We start from the raw sequence: 25,808 nt of genomic DNA, 5'->3' as shown, positions 1-25,808 counted from the left end.
TGGGCCAGGGTTTAGAGAACCCCAAAAGTGTATCATGGAGTTCACCTGACCCACAACTTTTACTAGATTGTGGTTATGGGGAATACATGGGCTTACTCTGCAGGTGTGATGCAACAGAAATCCACAGTACTTTTAAATTAAAACAATGTTTATTTATGAAACCGGTTAACCGGTTATAAACCCACAGTAAACATCTTAACAACTATCAACACCAATAAATCCCCTAAAGAATACAGTACTCTATAAGTAACTCTTAATCTTTCCTTGCAACATCCATAAGACACAAAAAGAACCCTTTTTACAGAAATACATCAGGTTTAACTTCTCTACTGAGAGCAGTTACCTCTTTGACATCACCAAATGAACATTCCCCAGCCTGCAGAGATTCATACACTCTTGTGTTAAGCACAGTAAGATAACACGGGCTGCAACTGGATGCAGCTTTACCTGAGAGATACTCCACACCTTGAAGTTAGTTCAATATGATTTATTGAACCTGTCGCACAGTTAGCTTAATCCTCTGTGAGTTCGACTCTCTGCTAACCTAGTGTGATTAATCTGTCTGACTGAAGCAGACTAGCTCTTAGCCACGTGCTGTAGGAGCTATATGATATGTACACCCTGACTCACACTGTAGATGTCACCAGTGGAAAGAGGTGGCATGTGAGTGCCTAGTGCCTTTTATAGTGGGAAACCACCCCCAAGTGTTCTGCCTGCTGATTGGTTATGCCCTGTTCTCTGTATTCATTAGCTACCTGTTTGTGTCTCATTATGTGCATGTCTGCATATCATGACATTCACATCTTGCTGTGATTGCAGCTTCTGCAAAACTAAAACAAAACCAAACATACCCTGTAGCAAACAGCCTAAAGTGAAAGTAAAAGCAGACAGACAGCCAAGCTCCACCCACACTCTGACATCACTGATAAACACCCATTTCTTAAAGGTACGTCCACTGCAGCTATTTTTATAAACACCCATTTCTTAAAGGTACATCCACTACAGCTATTTTTATAAACACCCATTTCTTAAAGGTACTCTCACATGACAGTCTGTGTGGTGTAGGTACTCCCACACTGCTGTTAACAAAGGAGCTCCAGCGATACAGAGATATCCTTGTGTTGCCCTATTACGTTTTTTATTTTCATGAACTTAATGATCTGTTGAGCTGCTCGCAGAAAAATACTTTTCACTGTACCTCGGTACACATGATAATAAACAAAATCCAAAATCCAATCCAACAATACAATGCACAGTTTTAAATTGTTTAGGAATGTGGGTGTCGCTGGCTAGAACTGCATTCGTTCCCCATCCCGAATTGCCCGTTGATAAGGTGATGGTGAGCCACCTTCTTGAACCGTTGCAGTCCGTGTGGTGCAGGTACATCCACCATGCTGTCAGGGAGTGTAGTGATCTGTACATCTATACATACATCTGCCCATACACCAGGGACTGCAGCACAGATGTAACAGTCACAGCATCACTAGAGGGCAGCATCAGAGACGGGTATAAAGGGTCGAGCCCAAGGTAGGATCCGCCTCTTTTAGTATTGCAGAGCTAGTGAGCAGCAGCACACGGGGATAGCTCAGCATCGGCAGTTTACCTTAGTTTCACTGGTGATACCTCTTGACTATTTTACATCTAGTTGAGCTCTGGAGCAGAACGAACCCTTTGAATAAAGAGCTTGTGTTAACTGTAAGCCTTCAATCTTCATTCAGACTTAGAGAATAACATGGTACCAGGTGTGATTTCAGCAAGCCAGCTGGACACCAGCAAGAGAAGAGGACTTAAACCAGACATTCGACCACGGAAGGCCTCGCAGCATTTGGACCCTTCAGATACCAATCGTCACGATGGACCCAATCCAAGCTCCGCGCCTGCTCCAGACCACTGGTAATATGCATTCCAATTGGAAACTTTGCATACAACAGTTCAAAATATATCTAGAAGCTAAGGATCTAATCTCAGCGTCTGATGCCAGGAAGATAGCCTTGCTCTTATCCCTGGCTGGGCCGCAGGCACTAGAAATATATAATTCCTTTACCTACCTGGCAGGGAAGGACAAGGGCAAGCTGGAAATAATCATCAAAAAATTTGAAACCCGCTGTCAATCTGAAGTCAATGAGATATTTGAAAGTTTCAAGTTCACCAGGCGCTTGCAAAAACCGGGAGAAGCTTTCAGCAGTTTTGTAACTGATGCTCAACCCTGCAACTTTGAAAACCTCCGTGACTCCCTCATCAGAGCCCAGATAGTCAAGGGTATATCTGACGAGGGACTTAGAAAATCCTTATTAAAACGAAAAGACCTAACCCTAGAAACAGCCATGCAAAGATGCTCTACTTATGAAAAAGGAAAAGAAGAATATGAGGAGTTTACTTACCGGGACCAAGGCCTTCACCACGAGGTCGAGCCCGTCAAAATGGTGGCCCAGGCGTCCAGAAGGCGCTCCTCTAGCGGCAATCCCGCGTGCACGAACCTGGATGCAGGCCACACGCATGCGCAGTTCTCCCGAAGATTTGACACGGAAGATAGGCCTACTGCGCATGCGCGAGCGTGGAGGGACGGCGTCATGACGTGTCCCCGCTGCGGACACGCCCACTTAAAAGGGCAATGTCCAGCTTCTGGAAAACAATGTTTAAAGTGTGGCAAATACAACCACTTTGCCTCACAGTGCAGAGCTGCACTGCTAATGGAGACAACAAGACAGAAACACATGAACTTCAACGTAAAAAGCATAGATTCAACAGAGCACAAAAAAACCAATGATGAGTATTCCTCGGACGAGGACAACCTCGCTTGCGACAACTCGCTTGTTGTGGACACGATCGAGACAATTGAGGAACCTGGCACAACAATCGCCACGCCTCACCCGGTCAACAGCATTGATTCCAGCAGTGAGTGGACTGCGAATTTGCAAGCCAATGACTTTCCATTATTCTTCAAGCTTGACACTGGGGCCTCAGCTAACCTCCTCACTAGTAAGGATCTCCATTCGATTCCAGGAGACCATGAAATAATACCCGCTGCATGTCGGCTGAAGGACCACAATGGCAATCAGATCGCCTCAAAGGAATCGTGCCATCTCCGGGTGGACAACAAGACGATACGCAAGCAGCTACGATTCGGGATTGTAGACAATAAATCATCACTGTTAGGCGCTCAGGCCTGCAAAGACCTGCGGCTGGTGCAACGCATTTACATGCACACCCAGGATCCATCAAGCCTGGAAGCTAAAATCCACAGCATGCTGCAAGAATACCCCGACGTATTTAAAGGCATGGGCACCCTACCCTGCCAATACAAAACCATGCTGCAGACAGACACCAAATCCATCATTCAGCTGCCCAGGAGGGTTCCAGCTCCACTCCGGGAGAAGTTGAAAGCAGAACTCAACAGACTGCATGATGCACGATCAATTGCACAAAGACTAAAGTTGGGTACAACTGTGGCTTTATTACAGTCAGATGCGAGGCCTCCTGCTGCAGCTGGCGAAATGGCAGGGCACTGGAGGTCATGCATATTTATACAGTTCTCCGTGGGCGGAGCCAGCCGGCAGGAGCTACCGGCGAACCTGTAGTGCAGGTCCTACCTTCCATCTCCTATTACAGTGGATCACCACATTCACCCCCTGTTAAAAATGAGTCCGGCGGGGATGACGTGAAACTATATACAATTAGTGAAATTATGTACAGTGGTAGGGAAAGAAAAGTCCACGTTGACGGTCCGGAGTCCGTCAAAGGTTCAGCCGGTCCGGTACTTTGGTGCTTCGTTGGGATCGGCGTAACGGTGGCGGTGAAGTCGGTGCTGGCGGTGGTGGAGGTGGCACCGATGGCAGTGGTGGCGGTGCTGATGCTGGCCAGTCATCGGGGAACTCCGGGAGCGTGCCGAAGTCCTCTTGTGCGGAAAAGGGGAGGGGGGGGGTGGTCTGGTGGGGTCAATATTGGTGGCGCGGTGGGAGGTGGGGGGGGGGGGGCGCATTGGTGGAGGGGAGGTGTTGGGGTGGAACCTGACGGTGCCAGGTCCCTGAGTGAGACAGTATCTTGGCGGCCGTCGGGGAACTCAACGTAGGCATATTGAGGGTTGGCGTGGGGCAGGTGACCCCTGTCCACCAAGGGGTCCGCCTTGTGGAGTCGGACGTGCCTACGGAGAAGGAACGGTCCTGGAGCAGTGAGCCAAGTCGGGAGTGACACCCCGGATGTGGACCTCCTGGGGAAGGTAAAAACACCTTCATGGGGTGTGTTATTAGTGGCGGTGCACAATAGTGACCGGATGGAGTGTAGAGCGTCAGGGAGGACCTCCTGCCAGCAAGAGGCTGGGAGGTTCCTGGACCGTAGGGCCAGCTGGATGGCCCTCCAAACTGTCCCATTCTCCCGTTCTACTTGCCCGTTTCCCCGGGGGTTGTAGCTGGTCGTCCTGCTGGAGGCGATACCCCTGCTGAACAGGAACTGACGCAGCTCATCGCTCATGAATGAGGATCCCCTGTCACTGTGGATGTAGGCGGGGAAACCGAACAGAGCGAAGATGGTGCTGAGGGCCTTGATGACGGTGGCAGACGTAATATCGGGGCATGAGCTGGCAAAGGGGAATCTGGAGTGCTCATCGACCACACTGAGGATGTACATGCTACGGTCGGTGGAGGGGAGGGGCCCTTTGAAATCCACGCTGAGGTGTTCAAAGGGGCGGGAAGCCTTCACCAGGCGCGCACGGTCTGGCCGGTAGAAGTGCGGCTTGCACTCCGCACAGACCTGGCAGTCCCTGATGACTGTCCTTACTTCCTCGACGGAGTAGGGCAGATTGTGAGCTTTGACCAGATGGTACAATCGAGTGACTCCCCGGGAGACAAAGGCTGTCGTGTAGGGCCCGGAGTTGGTCCACTTGTGCGCTGGCACATGTACCTCGGGAGAGGGCGTCTGGGGGCTCGTTGAGTTTACCGGGGCGATACAAGATCTCGTAATTATAGGTGGAGAGCTCGATTCTCCACCGCAAGATTTTATCATTTTTGATCTTGCCCTGCTGTGTGTTATTGAACATGAAGGCTACCGACCGTTGGTCAGTGAGGAGAGTGAATCTCTTACCGGCCAGGTAATGCCTCCAATGCCGCACAGCTTCAACGATAGCTTGAGCCTCCTTCTCGACGGATGAGTGTCGAATTTCAGAGGCATGAAGGGTGCGGGAAAAGAATGCCACGGGTCTGCCTGCCTGGTTTAGTGGCGGCAAGGGCGATGTCTGAAGCGTCGCTTTCTACTTGGAAAGGCAGTGACTTGTCCACTGCGCGCATCCCGGCCTTGGCGATGTCTGCTCTGATGCGGGCAAAAGCATCTTGTGCCTCGGCCGCGAGGGGGAATTGGGTGGACTGAATGAGTGGGCGGGCCTTGTCCGCATAGTTTGGGACCCACTGAGCATAGTAGGAAAAGAACCCCAGGCATCGATTGAGGGCCTTGGGGCAGTGGGGGAGGGGAAGTTCCATGAGGGGGCGCATGCGGTCAGGGTCGGGCCCGAGAAGTCCATTTTGGACTACATAGCCGAGAATGGCTAACCGGGTCGTGCTGAACACACACTTCTCTTTGTTGTAGGTCAGGTTGAGAAGAGTGGCAGTGCGGAGGAATTCATTGAGGTTGGCATCGTGGTCCTGCTGGCCGTGGCCGCAGATGGTGACATTATCTAAGTACGGAAAGGTGGCCCGCAAACCGTACTGGTCGACCATTCGGTCCATCTCTCTTTGGAAGACTGAGACCCCATTTGTGACACCGAAAGGGACCCTAAGGAAGTGGCAGAGGCGACCGTCAAATATAAACCAGTGACTGAATCATAGAATCACTAGAGTACAGAAGGAGGCTATTCGGCCCAGTGAGTCTGCACCGACCCTTTGAAAGAGCATCCTGCCCAACCCCTTAAACGAACGGACACATCCCTGGACACTAAGGGGCAATTGATCACGGCCAATCCACCCAACCTGCACAGCTTTGGACTGTGGGAGGAAACTGGAGCACCCGGAGGAAACCCACGCACACACGGGGAGAACATGCAAACTGCACATAGTCACCCGAGGCCGGAATTGAACCCGGGTCCCTGGGGCTGTGAGGCAGCAGTGCTAACCACTGTGCCCCCCATGCTGCCCGGCACATGATGGCAGTATATTGAGCAAAAGAAGGTCAGGCATACTGCTAGTTCATACAACATCATAGCTCCAACCAGAATAATAATAATCTTTATTGTCACAAGTAGGCTTACATTAACACTGCAATGAAGTTACTGTGAAAAGCCCCTAGTCACCACATTCCGGCGCCTGTTCGGGTACACTGAGGGAGAATTCAGAATGTCCAATTCACCTAACAAGCACGTCTTTCGGGACTTGTGGGAGGAAACCGGAGCACCCGGAGGAAACCCACGCAGACACGGGGAGAACGTGCAGACTTTGCTAAGTGCTCGCTACTGTGCTGCACTTGGAAGGAATGGACACTGGTGCGTGGCCAGTGAAGTAGGTTTTGTGTTAACCAGGCTTGTTTTCTCTGGAACATAAGAACGTTGGGGGGGGGGGGGGGGGGTGATGTGTTTTTTTTTTTGATTCTGAAAAGAAATAAAGAGTGGGTAAGGGAAACGTTCCTCGCTACGACAAGGGGGTTTCGACCCCCATCACGAGCAAATTATCAGCAACCTGGTGATTTGTGAAATTGCAGAAAGGTTTTAAAATAGCCGAAATGCGGAGTAATTGTGATCTGGATGCTCAACCTGGGAGGGCGGAGACTCATTAGGAACTTTTCAAAGGGAATTGGTGAAATGTTGGAAAATGGGAAGTCTGCAGGGCCGAGACTGGAAACTAATTCTGGCAGAGCTAGAATAGGCAGGAGGGGCCCGAATGGCCTTTGAATTGTCAATTCATCAGAGATAAGAGGCTATCTCCAAGTCCCCAACCTGTGAGGTTCAACATTGGGGGATGTAGCACAATCAATCACTCATGAGGCGAGAAGAGATTAAGTCAATCGATGGCTTTATTACGCAGACTTGTTCCCCAGCAGCTCGGTTACAGAATGCGGCTGCTGGGAGAACCCGGGTCCTTATACTCCACCTTACTGGGTGGAGCCAGTAGGCGGCAGATCCAATCAGGACCCAGTGTCTGTCCAACAATAGGCTCTCGGCATCACTGGGTACCGTAATACCCCTCATACATACCACCACATTCACCCCTTGTTAAAAAAGAACCCGGCGGGGTGGTGGGTCGCATGGTGGTAGGGGTTTACAAGGTCGGTACTGGGATTCCATTAACACAGTGGCTATGCATCGATATCAACTGTTAACTATTTACAATGCCGCTTTTACTGGGCCACTGAATTATTTACAGATCTTGCTTTGTCACGCAGATTCGATGAGTCAAATGGGTGCCCTGGTCGTCCTTGCTGATCGTCTCAGCCCCGGTGGTGGTGCAGGCGCTGGCTCGGGCACTGTCGTCTCTGGGAGCGTCGCGATGTTTTGTTCCTGTTTCACGGGAGGACTGATCCACCCGGGAAGGGAGCGGCTGTGGGGCGCGCCGGCGGGAGGGGGTGATTGGTGTTGGGGGGGGGAGCCAGGTCCCGCAGGGAGACCGAGTCCTGTCGGCCGTCGGGGTATGCCACGTAGGCGTATTGAGGGTTTGCGTGGAGGAGATGAACCCTCTCGACCAACGGGTCCGATTTGTGCGCCCGCACATGCTTTCGGAGCAAGATGGGTTCCAGGGCTGCCAGCCAGGTCAGAAGTGACGTTCCAAAGGAGGACCTCCTAGGGAAGACAAGGAGGCGCTCGTGAGGCGTTTGATTAGTTGTGGTACACAGCAGTGACCGGATGGAGTGGAGGGCATCCGGGCAGACTTCCTGCCAACGGAAAACTGGGAGACTTCTGGACAGTAGGGCCAGTAGGACGGTCTTCCAGACTGTTCCGTTCTCCCTCTCTACCCGACTGTTCCCCCGGGGGTTGTAACTGGTCGTCTTGCTCGAGGCGATGCCCTTGCTGAGCAGGAATTGACGCAGTTCGTCGCTCATGAAGGAGGACTCCCTGTCGCTATGGATGTAGGTGGGGAAACCGAACAGTGTAAAGATGGTGCAGAGGGCTTTAATGACTGTGGCCGCGGTCATGTCGGGACAGGGGATGGCGAAAGGAAAACGAGTATTCGTCAACCACGTTTAGGAAGTACGTGTTGCGATTGGTGGAGGGGGCCTTTGAAGTCCAGACTGAGGTGCTCAAAGGGACGGGAAGCCTTTATCAGGTGCGCTCTATCTGGCCTGAAAAAGTGCGGCTTGCACTCTGCGCAGATTTGGCAGTTCCTGGTGGCTGTTCGGACCTCCTCGACGGAGTAGGGGAGATTGCGGGTCTTCAGAAAGTGGTAGAACCGAGTGACCTCGGGTGGCAGAGGTCCTCGTGGAGGGTTCGGAGACGGTCCACTTGTGCGTTGGCACATGTGCCGCGGGACAGGGCGTCAGGAGGCGCGTTCAGCTTTCCGGGACGATACAAGATCTCATAGTTATATGTGGAGAGTTCGATCCTCCACCGCAAGATCTTGTCGTTCTTGATCTTGCCCCGCTGCGCATTATCGAACATGAAGGCTACCGACCGTTGGTCAGTGAGGAGAGTGAATCTCCTACTGGCCAGGTAATGCCTCCAATGTCGCACAGCTTCTACTATGGCCTGGGCTTCCTTTTCCACTGGAGTGGCGGATCTCTGAGGCGTGGAGGGTTCGGGAGAAAAAGGCCACAGGTCTGCCCGCTTGGTTGAGAGTGGCCGCCAGAGCTACGTCGGATGCGTCGCTCTCGACTTGGAAGGGGGGGGGAACTCGTCGATTGCGTGCATCGTGGCCTTTGCGATATCCGCTTTGATGCGGCTGAAGGTGTGGTAGTACCAGGTATTGCGGCACCCAAGAGGCTGATCACCATTGGTCAGACCCAGGAGTCTACCATTGGCTGTTGTACATAGCTCCGCCCTGAGAGGCGGGGTATAAGAAACGGTGCCGTCCCAGCAGCCTTCACTTTCTGTATCGAAGCTGCTGGGGAAGAGTTCTAGTAGATTAAAGCCTTCAGTTATGAATCACTTTGTCTTGAGTGTAATTGATTGCGCATCAGAAGGCCTGGCGGGCCTCTGTCGACAGGGGGAAGGTAGTGGACTGAATTAGCGGGCGGGCCTTGTCCGCGTAGTTGGGGACCCACTGGGCGTAATAAGAGTAAAGGCCCAAGCAGTGTTTCAGGGCTTTGGAACAGTGAGGGAGGGGGAACTCCATAAGGGGGCGCATGCGTTCAGGGTCGGGGCCTATCACTCCATTACGCACTACGTAGCCAAGGATGGCTAGACGGTCGGTGCTAAACATGCATTTTTCCCTGTTGTAGGTGAGGTTCAGGGCGTCAGTGGTCTGGAGGAATTTGGGGAGGTTGGCGTCGTGGTCCTGCTGGTCATGGCTGCAGATGGTGACATTGTCAAGATACGGGAACGTGGCCCGTAAACAGTGCTGGTCAATCATTCGGTCCATCTCCTGTTGGAAGACCGAGACTCCGTTAGTGACGCCGAATGGAACCGTTAAAAAGTGGTAGAGCCGCCCGTCTGCTTCGAAGGCAGTGTACTTGCAGTCACTCGGGCGGATGGGGAGCTGGTGATATGCAGACTTAAGGTCCACGGTGGAAAAGACCTTGTACTGTGCAATCCGATTGACCATGTCGGATATGCGGGGGAGAGGATACGCATCCAGCTGTGTGTACCAATTGATGGCTTGACTATAGTCTATTGCCATCCTCTGCTTCTCCCCGGTCTTTAAAACTACCACCTGAGCTCTCCAGGGATTATTGCTGGCCTGGATTATGCCTTCCCTCAGCAGCCGCTGGACTTCTGACCGGATAAATGTTCGGTCCTGGGCGCTGTACCATCTGCTCCTCGTGGCGACGGGTTTGCAATCGGGGGTGAGGTTCGCAAACAGGGAAAGCGGTTCAACTTTGAGGGTCGCAAGGCCGCAGATAGTAAGTGGGGGTATAGGGCCGCCGAATTGGAACGTTAAACTCTGGAGGTCACACTGAAAATCTAACCCCAAGAGTGTGGGAGCGCAGAGGTGGGGGAGGACATAAAGTCGGTAATTCTTATACTCCCTCTCCTGCACCGTGAGGTTCGCGATACAGAACCCTTTGATTTCTACGGAATGGGATCCTGCTGCCAGAAAAACCTTTTGGGTACTCGGGTGGATTAAAAGAAAACAGCGTCTTACCGTATCCGGATGGATAAAACTTTCCGTGCTCCCAGAGTCGATCAGACATGGCGTTTCGTACCCGTTAACCAGCACCGTCGTTGTTGCCGTTTGGAGCGGCCGGGGCCGCGACTGGTCCAGGGTCACCGAAGCCAGTCGCGGTTGCTGCATCGAGGAGTTTTCTTCAGGCCCCGTGGAGCCGTCCATGCTGGGGTCCTTGGCTGTCAGCCAAGATGGCGGCGTCCACGTATCGCACGTGGCCGGCGGGGCACAAGATGGCAGCGCCCATCCCCCCCTGCATGGAGTCCGGAACCCAAAATGGCGGCGCCCGTTGGCCGCACATGGATCATTGGGGTGTTTGAGTCTGTGTTCCGAGTTCTCCCCCGGAGATTGTGGCGACGCCCCGGGACTGGCACACCGCTGAATAGTGCCCCTTCTTGCCACAACTCTTACAGATGGCCGAGCAGGCTGGGCAGCGCTGCCAGGGGTGTTTCGATTGCCCTCAAAAGTAGCAGCGGGGTCCCTCCGGGTGGTCTGGTGCTCTGGCCGCGCAGGCTTGCGGGCGGATGGGGGGTGCCGGGGAGTCGGTCGCGGCGGGGGTCCACGGAGCCCAAGGGGCTGCCGTGCGGTCGGGGGCTTAAGCGTGGGCATTCTGCGATGCTACATCAAGGGAGGCCGCAAGGGCCCGTGCATCCGTGAGTCCCAGTGAGTCTCTTTCCAGCAGTTGCTGGCGAATTTGGGATGAGGTCATACCTGCTACGAAAGCATCCCAGATGTGGAGTTCCGTATGTTCGTTAGCCGTCACCGGTGGGCAGTTGCAGCTCCTTCCCAGTATTAGCAGCGCGCTGTAGAACTCGTCCAGCGATTCCCCGGGGATTTGCCGTCTCATCGCGGGTTGGTGGCGTGCGTAGACCTTATTGACGGTCCGAATGTAGATCCCTCTCAGCATGGTGAGAGCCGTCGGGAAATCCTCCGCGTCTTCTGTGAGCGTGTAGATTTCCGGACTCACCCTGGAATGCAGACCTGCATTTTCTGGTCTTTCTTAGGTCTGTCGGGGGCCGTTCGGAGGTATCCCTCAAAACACGCTAGCCAGTGTTTGAAAGTGGCCATTGAGTTTGCCGTGTGGGGGCTGATTCACAGACACTCCGGAGTGATCCGGAGCTCCATAGTTTTTTAAAGTGTGCGTAATAAATTGTAGCACAATCAATCACTCACGAGGCGAGAAGAGATGAAGTCAATCGATGGCTTTATTACACAGACTTGTTCCCCAGCAGCTCGGTTACAGAATGAGGCTGCTGGGAGAACCCGGGTTCTTATACTCCGCCTTACTGGGTGGAGCCAGCAGGCGGCAGATCCAATCAGGACCCAGTGTCTGTCCACCAATAACCTCTCGGCATCACTGGGTACCGTAATACCCCTAATACATACCACCACAAGGGAGAAATTTATATTAACTTTTTTTTAACAAGTTGTAAACTCCCCTCACCCCGATGTAGATTAACCCGAACTGGGGCTTCCAGCTACGGAACAAGAAATCCAGCCTGCGGTTTCCCTCCGGCCTCTGCTGTGCGGTTGTTCCCACAGAGTCCACATCCGCCCCGCAAAACCGGCTTCCGGTGAGGGTGCACACTGGGATCGCATTGGCGCGCGGCAGGGCGGGATCCCGGAGGAACGCCGGCGCGGGGCTGGGCGGGATAGCGGAGGAGCGTCGGCGCGGGGCAGGGCGGGATAGCGGAGGAGCGTCGTCGCGGGGCAGGACGGGATAGCGGAGGTGCGCCGGCGCGGGGCAGGGCGGGATAGCGGAGGAGCGCCGGGGCAGGGCGGGATAGCGGAGGAGCGCCGGCGCGGGGCAGGGCGGGATAGCGGAGGAGCGCCGGCGCGGGGCAGGGCGGGATAGCGGAAGATGGCGACCTCGCTGGGAGCGAACACGTACAACCGGCAGAACTGGGAGGACGCGGTGAGGATCCGGGAGCGGGGGGTCCCGGGAGGAGGGGAGGATCCGGCCCTGGGTTGAATCGGAACTCACAGAGCGGACAGAGCCCGTTCTGCCCATCCTCCCTGAACTGGCTGCCAGCCCCTCTGGCTGGAACATTCAGACATTCCTCCCACTCCAGCTGCACCTCCCGGCAGAACATCCCAGACCCCCACCAGCCCCCTGTCCGCGACCCTTTTACCAGCGGGAAAGTTTCCACCTGTCCAGCCCCCTCCTGGTTTTGAATGTCTGTCAAATCTCCTCTTGGCCTTCTTCCCTCCAAGGAGAACAGTCCCAAACTCTCCGATCTATCCTCATAACAGAAGTTCCTCATCCCTGGAGCCATTCTCATAAAACTCTTCTGCGCTCTCGCCAATGTGTTCACATCCTTCCTATAGTGTGACACCCAGAACTGTATACACGACTCCAGCTGAGGTCTAACTGGTGTCTTGTATAAGTTCAGCATAACCTCCTTGCTCTTGTACTCTATTTCCCTGTTAATAAAGCCCAGAATACGATCTGCTTTAGGAACTGCTCTCTCCACCTGTCCTGCCACCTTCAATGATCTCTGGACACACACATCCAGGTCCCTCTGCTCCTGCACCCTCGGTGTTTCTCCTACTGGAAGGAATCACTGTACTGCCTTAAATTTCATCTGTCACTTGCCCACCCCCTCCACCAACTTAGCCCTCTCTGCTTGAAGTTCTACGCTGCCCTCTTTACTGTTCACAACCCGTTCCAAATTTCGTATCATTAGCAAATTTTGGATCCTGGGTCCGATACTGTGCTTCCTGATTCATTGCTCATCATCAATGACATTGATTAACCTCCCCCCCCCCCGTCCCATGTAATATTATAGCCTTCAGGGTCTTCTCTCTGGAACCCACGCAGTGAACCCCTCTACCTTCAGAGCAATTTCTCAAATAGTTTGCTGTCCTGTCCATTTTTTGATTGATGTTTTGCTCTCCATTAATACCAGCTTGTGGGTGTGAAACCTTTATCAGAAGGTTAGGTTTATTTTCTGGCCTGAGACATAGAAAATAGGAGCAGGATGTGCAAGTTAGGAGGATTGGCCATGCTAAATTGCCCCTTAGTGTCCAACGGTTCAGTGGGATAATAGGGATAAGGTGCCCTTTCGGAGCATCGGTGCAGACTCGATGGACCGAATGGCCTCCTTCTGCACTGTTAAGGATTCTAGGTGGAGGCCTTGTGGCCCTTCGAGTCTGCTCCGCCATTCACTATGGTCATGGATGATCAGTCTACGAACACCACTGACTGCAACTCCCTGGGTTAGGGGAGCTGGGGATTGGCCTGACTATTTTAGTTGCCTCTGAATCAACTTTAAAGGACCAGTAATGACCCCAATCCCTTTTAATGATAGTCAGAATGGAACAATACAAGGGCCACACCGTGTTGAATTTAGACTGTCAATCTGACCTCGTGGCCCAAGCGGCCATTTGGCTAATCAAATCCATGCTGCTTCTTTAGTTGAGCTATCAGATTAGTCACACAGCAACTCCCCCTCCCTGCCCACCCCCACTCTGATCATGTATCCTTGCAAATTTTTACAATGCTGAAAACCATTCCAATGCACATACATTAAAATTGGACGGACGCCAAACTGTCTTTGAAAAGCTCTCGGAGGCAAGGATGGAAAGTCGGAGGGGTTCAAGTAAGGGAATTCCAGAGAATGGAAGGCCCGTGCTAACTGCACGCGCACAAGTATCTTTATTGACAGAGTTGGCCCTTATTATAAGTGGGTTGACTCCATAAGTCTCAGCTGCTGTTTGGGCACAGCGTTTGGATGGCAGAACAATACAATGTACGGGGGGGAAAAGGCTGGCGAACGGCACGAAGCCATGATGCTCATTTGGAGAGCTAGTGCAGACATGATGGACCAAATGACCTCGTTCTGCACCGTAACAATTCTGAACTGCGGTTCAATCTGCCAAAGTTTAATAACCTTTGACAAATGGCCCTTCACCGTTCAGTATTGGATCAGGACTGATGATAGGGCTATGTAGGAATGCAGGAGCAGCAATAGCCCATTTGGCCCATTGACCCTGCCCCATCATTCGACTAGAGCGTGGCTGATTATATACCTCAACATCACTTTCCCCCACTATCCCCGTATCCCTGATGTTGTTAGTATCCACAAGTCCATCAATTTTGGTCTTGAACATATTCAATGTCTGAACTTCCATGGGCCCTCTGGGGTAGCGAATTCCAGAGATTTGTCATCTTGAGTGAAGAAATTCCTCCTCCTCTCGCTTCTAAATGGCCTGCACACCTCTCCCTGGACAGTTTCCCCATTTCTAACACTTTTCTAACGATTTGAAAAGGGTAATTAACACAAGCTCTTTATTAACCTGGTGATTCTTCTCCTGAATCATGGCAGCAGTGCGTTGGGCAATCCTAAAAAGCATCTTCAGTGGAACGATCCCTGTCGATCTCAGCCTTCGGTTACAGCCCTCCCCTAATTTACTCAAACACCGTCGACAGATTTTGGTACGAAAGCTTTGGAGAACGGAATTGAAATAACTCGCAGCAAATTAGCCAAACAAGTCCAGTTCCAACCACTGTGATGAGAGAAAGCGCCTGGGAGATTGCAGTGGCAGCACGCTTTCGAACGACGTTGTCAACTTTCCCCTTACATTGCTCTGAATTTCAATTAACCAACATAACGATACAGCCCATTTTGCCTCTGCTGGCTGTTTGAAAGAGCTATCCAATTGATCCCGTTCTCCCTTCCTCTTTTCCTGAGCTCTTCAAATTCCTCTGTCAGAGTTTTTACCCAATCCCCTTTCCTAACCAGAAAATGACCCATTTAGGCTGAGTATCTGTTTCCAGTTCGCTAGCCATTGTTCTGTGGAAGGCAATACTCCTTGGACTATCATTTTCCGCAATGATCTTCAACATGGCACCTTATCAAATTTGTTCTGTAAATCGAAGTACAGTGCATCCACTGAGTCCCCTTTATCTACAGCATCGGTTACTTCAAAGAACTCCAATAAATTGAGCTCCTTTTCAAAAAATGATGTTGCTATTTAATCTGCTTCTCCCGCATTCCAGATCTCACTGACCCCTTTTCCCTCCTGTCATCTCTGCTTTTCTATGTTCTCTGAAGGAGTCACGTGTGCTGTGGATAAAGGGGAACCGGTGGATGTACTATACTTAGATTTCCAGAGTGCATTTGACAAGGTGCCACAGCAAAGGTTAATTGTGTAAAATGAAATCTCATGGTGTAGGGGGTAATATATTGACATGGATGGAAGATTGGCTAGTTAACAGGAAACAGAATTGGCATCATTGGGTCTTTTTCTGGCTGGCAGGATGTAACGAGTGGAGTGTCACAGGGCCATCCTCCCCTCCATCAGCTCCGGCTTCTCCGATGTCCCAAATGTCGCCACCATAGGTTCCGGCCCAACCTCCTCCCTCACTATCCTTGCTTGCGCTGCAAACACTCACGCCCAAAATCACTCCAACTTCTTGCAACCCCAGAACATATGTGCATGATTCGCTGCTCCCCGCCCACACTTCTCACACTTGTCGCCACTCCCTGGAACAAAGAAAGAACAAAGAAAAGTACAGCACAGGAACAGGGCAATTTGCTAATGCTCTTCGGGAGGGTTTAAACTAGTTCAGCAGGGGCTTGGGAACCTGAATTGTAGCTCCAGTATACAGGAGGTTGCGAGTAGTGAGGTTATGAGTAAGGTTTCAAAGTTGCAGGAGTGTACCGGCAGGGTGGTTTAAAGTGTGTCTTCTTCAATGCCAGGAGCATCCGGAATAAGGTGGGTGAACTTGCGGCATGGGTTGGTACCTGGGACTTCGATGTTGTGGCCATTTCGGAGACATGGACAGAGCAGGGACAGGAATGGTTGTTGCAGGTGCCGGGTTTAGATATTTCATTAAGCGCAGGGAAGCTGGTAAAAGAGGGGGAGGGCTGGCATTGTTAGTCAAGGACAGTATTACGGTGGCAGAAAGGACCTTTGATGAGGACTCGTCTACTGAGGTAGTATGGGCTGAGGATAGAAACAGGAAAGGAGAAGTCACGCTGTTAGGGGTTTTCTATAGGCCTCCGAAAAGTTCCAGAGATGTAGAGGAAAGGATTGCAAAGATGATTCTGGATAGGAGTGAAAGCAACAGGGTAGTTGTTATGGGGGACTTTAACTTTCCAAATATTGACTGGAAACACTATAGTTCGAGTACTTTAGATGGGTCCGTTTTTGTCCAATGTGTACAGGAGGGTTTCCTGACACAGTATGTAGATAGGCCAATGAGAGGCAAGGCCATATTGGATTTGGTACTGGGTAATGAACCAGGACAGGTGTTAGATTTGGAGGTAGGCGAGCACTTTGGTGATAGTGACCACAATTCGATTACGTTTACTTTAGTGATGGAAAGGGATAGGTATATACCGCAGGGCAAGAGTTATATCTGGGGGAAAGGCAATCATGATGCGATGAGGCAAGACTTAGGATGCATCGGATGGAGAGGAAAACTGCAGAGGATGGGCACAATGGAAATGTGGAGTTTGTTCAAGGAACAGCTACTGTGTGTCCTTGATAAGTATGTACCTGTCAGGCAGGGAGGAAGTGGTCGAGCAAGGGAACCGTGGTTTACTAAAGCAGCCAAAACACTTGTCAAGAGGAAGATGGAGGCTTATGTAAAGATGAGACATGAAGGTTCAGTTAGGGTGCTCGAGAGTTACAAGTTAGCTAGGAAGGACCTAAAGAGAGAGCTAAGAAGAGCCAGGAGGGGACATGAGAAGTCTTTGGCAGGTAGGATCAAGGATAACCCTAAAGCTTTCTATAGATATGTCAGGAATAAAAGAATGACTAGGGTAAGAGTAGGGCCAGTCAAGGACAGTAGTGGGTGGAGTTGTGGACGGTGCGGACGGATGTTACAAGTTACAGAGGGACATAGATAAGCTGCAGCGCTGGGCTGAGAGGTGGCAAATGGAGTTTAATGCAGAAAAGTGTGAGGTGATTCATTTTGGAAGGAATAACAGGAAGACCGAGTACTGGGCTAATGGTAAGATTCTTGGCAGTGTGGATGAGCAGAGAGATCTCGGTGTCCATGTACATAGATCCCTGAAAGTTGCCACCCAGGTTGAAAGGGTTGTTAAGAAGGCGTACGGTGTGTTAGCTTTTATTGGTAGAGGGATTGAGTTTCGGAGCCATGAGGTCATGTTGCAGCTGTACAAAACTCTGGTGCGGCCGCATTTGGAGTATTGCGTGCAATTCTGGTTGTCGCATTATAGGAAGGATGTGGAAGCATTGGAAAGGGTGCAGAGGAGATTTACCAGAACGTTGCCTGGTATGGAGGGAAGATATGCGGAAAGGCTGAGGGACTTGAGGCTGTTTTCGTTAGAGAGAAGAAGTTTAAGAGGTGACTTAATTGAGGCATACAAAAGGATTGGATAGGGTGGACAGTGAGAGCCTTCTTCCTCGGATGGTGATGTCCAGCATGAGGGGACATAGATATAAGACAGATGTCAGAGGTAGGTTCTTTACTCAGAGAGTAGTAAGGGTGTGTAATGCCTTGCCTGCAACAGTAGTGAACTCGCCAACACTAAGGGCATTCAAATGGTCATTGGATAGACATATGGACGATAAGGGAATAGTGTAGATGGGCTTTAGAGTGGTTTCACAGGTCGGCGCAACATCGAGGGCCGAAGGGTCTGTACTGCGCTGTTATGTTCTAGGCCCTTCGGCCCTCCAAGCCTGCGCCGACCAGGTTGCCCATCTAAACTAAAATCTTCTACACTTCCTGGGTCCGTATTCCTCTATTCCCATCCTATTCATGTATTTGTCAAGATGCCCCTTAAACGTCGCTATCGTCTCTGCCTCCACCACCTCCTCCGGCAGCGAGTTCCAGGCACCCACTACCCCCTGCGTAAAGAACCTGCCTCGTACATCTACTCTAAACCTTGCCCCTCGCACCTTAACCCTATGCCCCCTCGTAATTGACCCCTCTACCCTGGGAAAAAGCCTCTGACTACCCACTCTGTCTATGCGCCTCATAATTTTGTAGACCTCTATCAGGTCGCCCCTCAGCCTCTTTCGTTCCAGTGAGAACAAACCAAGTTTATTCAACCTCTCCTCGTAGCTAATGCCCTCCAAATCAGGCAACATCCTGGTAAATCTCTTCTGCACCCTCTCTAAAGCCTCCACATCCTTCTTGTAGTGTGGCGACCAGAATTGAGCACTATACTCCAACATAGAACATAGAAAATACAGCACAGAACAGGCCCTTCGGCCCACGATGTTGTGCCGAACCTTTGTCCTAGATTAATCATAGATTATCATTGAATTTACAGTGCAGAAGGAGGCCATTCGGCCCTTTGAGTCTGCACCGGCTCTTGGAAAGAGCACCATACCCAAACTCAACACCTCCACCCAACACCAAGGGCAATTTGGACATTAAGGGCAATTTATCATTGGCCAATTCACCTAACCCGCACATCTTTGGACTGTGGGAGGAAACCGGAGCACCCGGAGGAAACCCACGCAGACACGGGGAGGACGTGCAGACTCCGCACAGACAATGACCCAAGCCGGAATCGAACCTGGGACCATGGAGCTGTGAAGCAATTGTGCTATCCACAATGCTACCGTGCTGCCCTTAAGAACAAATAAATCTACACTATATCATTTTACCATCATCCATGTACCTATCCAATAGCTGCTTGAAGGTCCCTAATGTTTCCGACTCAACTACTTCCACAGGCAGTGCATTCCATGCCCCCACTACTCTCTGGGTAAAGAACCTACCTCTGATATCCCTCCTATATCTTCCACCTTTCACCTTAAATTTATGTCCCCTTGTAATGGTGTGTTCCACCCGGGGAAAAAGTCTCTGACTGTCTACTCTATCTATTCCCCGATCATCTTATAAACCTCTATCAAGTCGCCCCTCATCCTTCTCCGCTCTAATGAGAAAAGGCCTAGCACCCTCAACCTTTCCTCGTAAGACCTACTCTCCATTCCAGGCAACATCCTGGTAAATCTTCTTTGCACCTTTTCCAAAGCTTCCACATCCTTCCTAAAATGAGGCGACCAGAACTGTACACAGTACTCCAAATGTGGCCTTACCAAAGTTTTGTACAGCTGCATCATCACCTCACGGCTCTTAAATTCAATCCCTCTGTTAATGAACGCAAGCACACCATAGGCCTTCTTCACAGCTCTATCCACTTGAGTGGCAACTTTCAAAGATGTATGAACATAGACCCCAAGATCTCTCTGCTCCTCCACATTGCCAAGAACTCTACCGTTAACCCTATATTCCGCACTCATATTTGTCCTTCCAAAATGGACAACCTCACACTTTTCAGGGTTAAACTCCATCTGCCACTTCTCAGCCCAGCTCTGCATCCTATCTATGTCTCTTTGCAGCCGACAACAGCCCTCCTTACTATCCACAACTCCACCAATCTTCATATCGTCTGCAAATTTACTGACCCACCCTTCAACTCCCTCATCCAAGTCATTAATGAAAATCACAAACAGCAGAGGACCCAGAACTGATCCCTGCGGTACGCCACTGGTAACTGGGATCCAGGCTGAATATTTGCCATCCACCACCACTCTCTGACTTCTATCGGTTAGCCAGTTCGTTATCCAACTGGCCAAATTTCCCACTATCCCATGCCTCCTTACTTTCTGCAGAAGCCTACCATGGGGAACTTTATCAAATGCCTTACTAAAATCCATGTACACTACATCCACTGCTTTACCTTCATCCACATGCTTGGTCACCTCCTCAAAGAATTCAATAAGATTTGTAAGGCAAGACCTACCCCTCACAAATCCGTGCTGACTATCCCTAATCAAGCAGTGTCTTTCCAGATGCTCAGAAATCCTATCCTTCAGTACCCTTTCCATTACTTTGCCTACCACCGAAGTAAGACTAACTGGCCTGTAATTCCCAGGGTTATCCCTAGTTCCTTTTTTGAACAGGGGCACGACATTCGCCACTCTCCAATCCCCTGGTACCACCCCTGTTGACAGTGAGGACGAAAAGATAATTGCCAACGGCTCTGCAATTTCATCTCTTACTTCCCATAGAATCCTTGGATATATCCCGTCAGGCCCGGGGGACTTGTCTATCCTCAAGTTTTTCAAAATGCCCAACACATCTTCCTTCCTGACAAGTATTCCCTTGAGCTTACCAATCTGTTTCACACTGTCCTCTCCAACAATATCGCCCCTCTCATTTGTAAATACAGAAGAAAAATACTCATTCAAGACCTCTCCTATCTCTTCAGACTCAATACACAATCTCCCGCTACTGTCCTTTATCGGACCTACCCTCGCTCTAGTCATTCTCATATTTCTCACATATGTGTAAAAGGCCTTGGGGTTTTCCTTGATCCTACCCGCCAAAGATTGTTCATGCCCTCTCTTAGCTCTCCTAATCCCTTTCTTCAGTTCCCTCCTGGCTATCTTGTATCCCTCCAATGCCCTGTCTGAACCTTGTTTCCTCAGCCTTACATAAGTCACCTTTTTCCTCTTAACAAGACATTCAACCTCTCTTGTCAACCATGGTTCCCTCACTCGACCATCTCTTCCCTGCCTGACAGGGACATACATATCAAGGACACGTAGCACCTGTTCCTTGAACAAGTTCCACATTTCACTTGTGTCCTTCCCTGCCAGCCTATGTTCCCAACTTATGCACTTCAATTCTTGTCTGACAACATCGTATTTACCCTTCCCCCAATTGTAAACCTTGCCCTGTTGCACGTACCTATCCCTCTCCATTACTAAAGTGAAAGTCACAGAATTGTGGTCACTATCTCCAAAATGCTCCCCCACTAACAAATCTATCACTTGCCCTGGTTCATTACCCAGTACTAAATCCAATATTGCCCCTCCTCTGGTCGGACAATCTACATACTGTGTTAGAAAAGCTTCCTGGACACACTGCACAAACACCACCCCATCCAAACTATTTGATCTAAAGAGTTTCCACTCAATATTTGGGAAGGTAAAGTCGCCCATGACTACTACCCTATGACTTCTGCACCTTTCCAAAATCTGTTTCCCAATCTGTTCCTCCACATCTCTGCTACTATTGGGGGGCCTATAGAAAACTCCTAACAAGGTGACTGCTCCTTTCCTATTTCTGACTTCAACCCATACTACCTCAATAGGGTGATACTCCTCGAACTGCCTTTCTGCAGCTGTTATACTATCTCTAATTAATAATGCCACCCCCCCACCTCTTTTACCACCCTCCCTAATCTTATTGAAACATCTATAACCAGGGACCTCCAACAACCATTTCTGCCCCTCTTCTATCCAAGTTTCCGTGATGGCCACCACATCGTAGTCCCAAGTACCGATCCATGCCTTAAGTTCACCCACCTTATTCCTGATGCTTCTTGCGTTGAAGTATACACACTTCAACCCATCTCCGTGCCTGCAAATACTCTCCTTTGTCAGTGTTCCCTTCCCCACTGCCTCATTACATGCTTTGGCGTCCTGAATATCGGCTACCTTAGTTGCTGGACTACAAATCCGGTTCCCATTCCCCTGCCAAATTAGTTTAAACCCTCCCGAAGAATACTAGCAAACCTCCCTCCCAGGATATTGGTGCCCCTCTGGTTCAGATGCAACCCGTCCTGCTTGTACAGGTCCCACCTTCCCCAGAATGCGCTCCAATTATCCAAATACCTGAAGCCCTCCCTCCTACACCATTCCTGCAGCCACGTGTTCAACTGCACTCTCTCCCTATTCCTAGCCTCGCTATCACGTGGCACCGGCAACAAACCAGAGATGACAACTCTGTCTGTCCTGGCTTTCAACTTCCAGCCTAACTCCCTAAACTTGTTTATTACCTCCACACCCCTTTTCCTACCTATGTCGTTGGTACCAATGTGCACCACGACTTCTGGCTGCTCACCCTCCCCCTTAAGGATCCTGAAGACACGATCCGAGACATCCCTGGCCCTGGCACCCGGGAGGCAACATACCTTCCGGGAGTCTCGCTCGCGACCACAGAATCTCCTATCTATTCCCCTAACCATTGAATCTCCTACAACTATTGCTTTTCTCTTCTCCCCCCTTCCCTTCTGAGCCCCAGAGCCAGACTCCGTGCCAGAGACCTGACCGCTAGGGCCTTCCCCCGGTAGGTCATCCCCCCCAACAGCATCCAAAACGGTATACTTGTTTTGAAGGGGAACGGCCACGAGGGATCCCTGCACTGTCTGCCTGTTTGTTTTTTTCCCCCTGACTGTAACCCAGCTATTCTTGTCCTGTACCTTGGGTGTGGTTACCTCCCTGTAACTCTTCTCAATCACCCCCTCTGCCTCCCGGATGATCCGAAGTTCATCCAGCTTCAGCTCCAGTTCCCTAACACGGTCTTTGAGGAGCTGAAGTTGGGTGCACTTCCCGCAGGTATAGTCAGTGGGGACACCGGTGGTATCCCTCACCACCCACATCCTACAGGAGGAGCATGTAACTGGCCTAGCCTCCATCCCCTCTTACCTTAAAGAATATAGCTGCTATGTGGACTAACTAGATCTCCGCCCTCCGACCCTGCTCCCAGTCAGCTACACTTTCTGTAAACTCCTGGCTCTCTTCGCACTCTTTGCGGAAATGTCGGAAACAAAATGAAAGGAGCGCCTTACTCCCTCCTCACCTAACTCCCTCGGTCACCAAACTCTCACTATCGCACTCAAAAAGCACCAAATTCAGCGCTCAGTGAATTTGTGGCCTAACTCTCAAGTGTGGCCTAACTAAGTGGGAAGAACCCACTCATTCTCGCTCGAATCATGTGCATCCTGTATACCACCTTAAACTGTATCAAAGAACAATACAGCGCAGGAACTGGCCCTTCGGCCCTCCAAGCCTGCACCGATCACGTGTCCTATCTAGACCAACCGCCTGTGTCCTTCTATACCCCGTCTGTTCATGTGCCTATCCAGATAAGTCTTAAAGGTCACTAACGTATCTGCCTCAATCACCTCACTTGGCAGTGCATTCCAGGCCACCACCCTCTGGGTAAAAAAAAACTTTGCCCACACATCACTGAACACTATCCCTCTCACCTTGAACTTGTGCCCCCTTGTAATTTTCAATTCCACTCTGGGGAAAAGCCTCCAACTGTTCACCCTATCTATACCCCTAATAATTTTATAAACTTCTATCTGGTCGCCCCTCAGCCTCCGTCTCTCTAGGGAGAACAATCCCAGTTTATTCAATCTCCTCATAGCTAGTACCCTTCATACCGGGCAACATCCTGGTAAACCTTTTCTGTACTCTCTCCAAAGCCTCCACGTCCTTCTGGTAGTGCGATGATCAGAATTGGACACAGTATTCCAAATGTGGCCTAACCAACGTTCTATATAACTGTAACATGATTTTCGAGCTTTTATACCTGTTACCCCATCCGAGAAAGCATGCCATATGCTTTCTTTTTCATCTGTGCTGCCACTTTTAAAGATCAGTGGACCTGCAGGCCCAGATCCCTCTGTGTCTCTATACTTTTATAATAATTTTTATTATTGTCACAAGCAGGCTTACATTAACACTGCAATGAAGTTACTGTGAAAATCCCCCAGTCGCCACATTCCGGCGCCTCCGGGTAGTTCTGCCATTTATTTTATCGCTCCCATCTGAATTGGATCTCCCAAAATGCATCACCTCACATTTGTCCGGGAAAAGTTCCATCTGCCATTTCTCCGCCTAATTTTGCAGCCTATCTATATCCTGTTGTATTCCCTGACAATCTTCATCACTATCCGCAACTCCTGCAATCTTAGTATCATCCGCAAACTTGCTAATCAGACCCGCTATGTTTTCTTCCAAGTCATTTATTTATATTGTATATATTATCAGGCTCATCCTTGCGCACAAGCAAGTTGCGTTTACCCTTTGTAGTGCCTCACTCCACACTCCCCAGCTTATCTATCCTCCCAGCTCCCCCTCCCACTTCTTAATCTTCACCACCAGCTCATCAAGGGGCTGTTTAGCACAGGGCTAAATCACTAGCTTTGAAAGCAGGCCAGCAGCACGTTTCAATTCCCGTACCAGCCTCCCCGAACAGGCGCCGGAATGTGGCGACTAGGGGCTTTTCACAGTAACTTCATTTGAAGCCTACTTGTGACAATAAGCGATTTTCATTTCATTTCATCTCCCAGCCACCCATATATGTCCCCGAACCTGAGTTCCCCTTCCACGTCCGGGAGCTGGAGTCGCTCCAGCAGGTTGTATCTCGGCAACCTGGGGAATTCTTTGCACACTTTCCAATCAAAATCCCTTACCTGCAGGCACCTAAACTCACTTTCTCTCGAGAGCTCTACCCTCTCCTTCAGTGCTGGCAAACCTCTCTTCCAGGTACAGATCCCTCACCTTAACCAGCCCCACTTCTCTCCACTTCCTGTACACACTATCCATCCCCCCCGGCTCAAAACCATGGCTTTCGCACAACAGTGTTAACACCGACATGCCGTCTATCCTAAAATGCCTCCTCAGCTAGTTCCAGACCTTCAATATGGACTGTACCACCGGGCTCTCCGCGTGTATCCTTGGCACCATTGGCAACACCGCATTCACCATCGCCCTTAAACTGAATCCCCTACTGAATTCTTTCTCCATCCTTACGCATTCTGCCCCCTCTCCTTCCCACCACCGCCTCACGTTCGCCGCCCAGTAATAATGCAGCAGGTTCGGCAACACCAACCCCCGCCCCCCCCCCCCGTCTCTGTAACAGGGTCCTCTTGACCCTCGGTACTTTCCCTGCACATTCAAACTCTGAGATAATCGTATTCAGTTTCCGGGAAAAGGCCTTTTGTACAAAAATCGGAAGCGCCTGGAATGCAAATAAAAACCTCGGCAGGACGTTTATCTTCACCACATGGACCCTCCCTGTCAGAGTCAGATACAGCGTGTCCCACCTCTTCAGATCCTCCCTAAGCTCCTCCACCAGCTTTGTTAGATTCCACTTATGCAGCGTCGCCCACTCTCCCGTTACCTGGATGCCCAGGTATCTAAACCCGTCTCTGGCTACTTTAAAGGGTAAAAGGGTAACCCCCCTCCCCAGGCCGACTCGCCGACCCAGCTCGTTCACTAGGAACACTTCACTTTTCCCTATGTTTAATTTGTATCCCGAGAATGACCCGAACTTCCCTAGGTCCATAATCCTCCCCATGCTCTCCAGCGGGTCCGACACGTACAATAACCGGTCGTCTGCATATAGCGACACCCGATGCTCCCTACTCCTCCTCGTAATCCCTGGCAACTCTGCCGACCCCCTAAGAGCCATTGGCAGAGGCTCGATAGCCAGCGCCAAAGACAGCAGGCACCCCTGCCTTGTTCCCCTGTGCAGCTCAAAGTTTCGTGAACCCATATCGTTGGTCTGTACACTAGCCACCGGTGCCACAAACGCCGGCCCAAACCCGACCCTTCCCAGGACCTCAAACAGGTATCGCCACTCTACCCAGTCAAATGCTTTCTCTGTGTACATGGACACTACTGCCTCTGGTACCCAACCTCTCGACGGAGTCATGATCACGTTTAATAGCCTCCTTATGTGGCTAGAAAGCTGCCTGCCCTTTACGAAGCTGTTCTGTCCTCCTCGACCACCCCTGGGACACAACCTCCCATCCTCCCCACCACTAACTTGGCCATCACTTT

The 25,808-nt window shown here is 50.7% G+C and overlaps 1 protein-coding gene across 1 annotated transcript in view; it reads left to right on the top strand.

Moving 5' to 3' along the window:
- Window positions 1-12,033: 12,033 nt before the first annotated feature.
- Window positions 12,034-25,808, top strand: part of rbm22 (RNA binding motif protein 22) — a 50,894-nt gene continuing 37,119 nt past the window's right edge. Inside the window, exon 1 of the mRNA XM_072512724.1 lies at window positions 12,034-12,147. Within this exon, the coding sequence (XP_072368825.1) occupies window positions 12,094-12,147 (54 nt within the window). The 5' untranslated portion in view covers window positions 12,034-12,093. The remainder of the gene's footprint in view (window positions 12,148-25,808) is intronic.

This window comes from Scyliorhinus torazame, chromosome 7 (genome assembly GCF_047496885.1).
Source record: "Scyliorhinus torazame isolate Kashiwa2021f chromosome 7, sScyTor2.1, whole genome shotgun sequence".
Taxonomy (NCBI): domain Eukaryota; kingdom Metazoa; phylum Chordata; class Chondrichthyes; order Carcharhiniformes; family Scyliorhinidae; genus Scyliorhinus; species Scyliorhinus torazame.
This window is presented reverse-complemented; position numbering and strand designations above follow the sequence as displayed.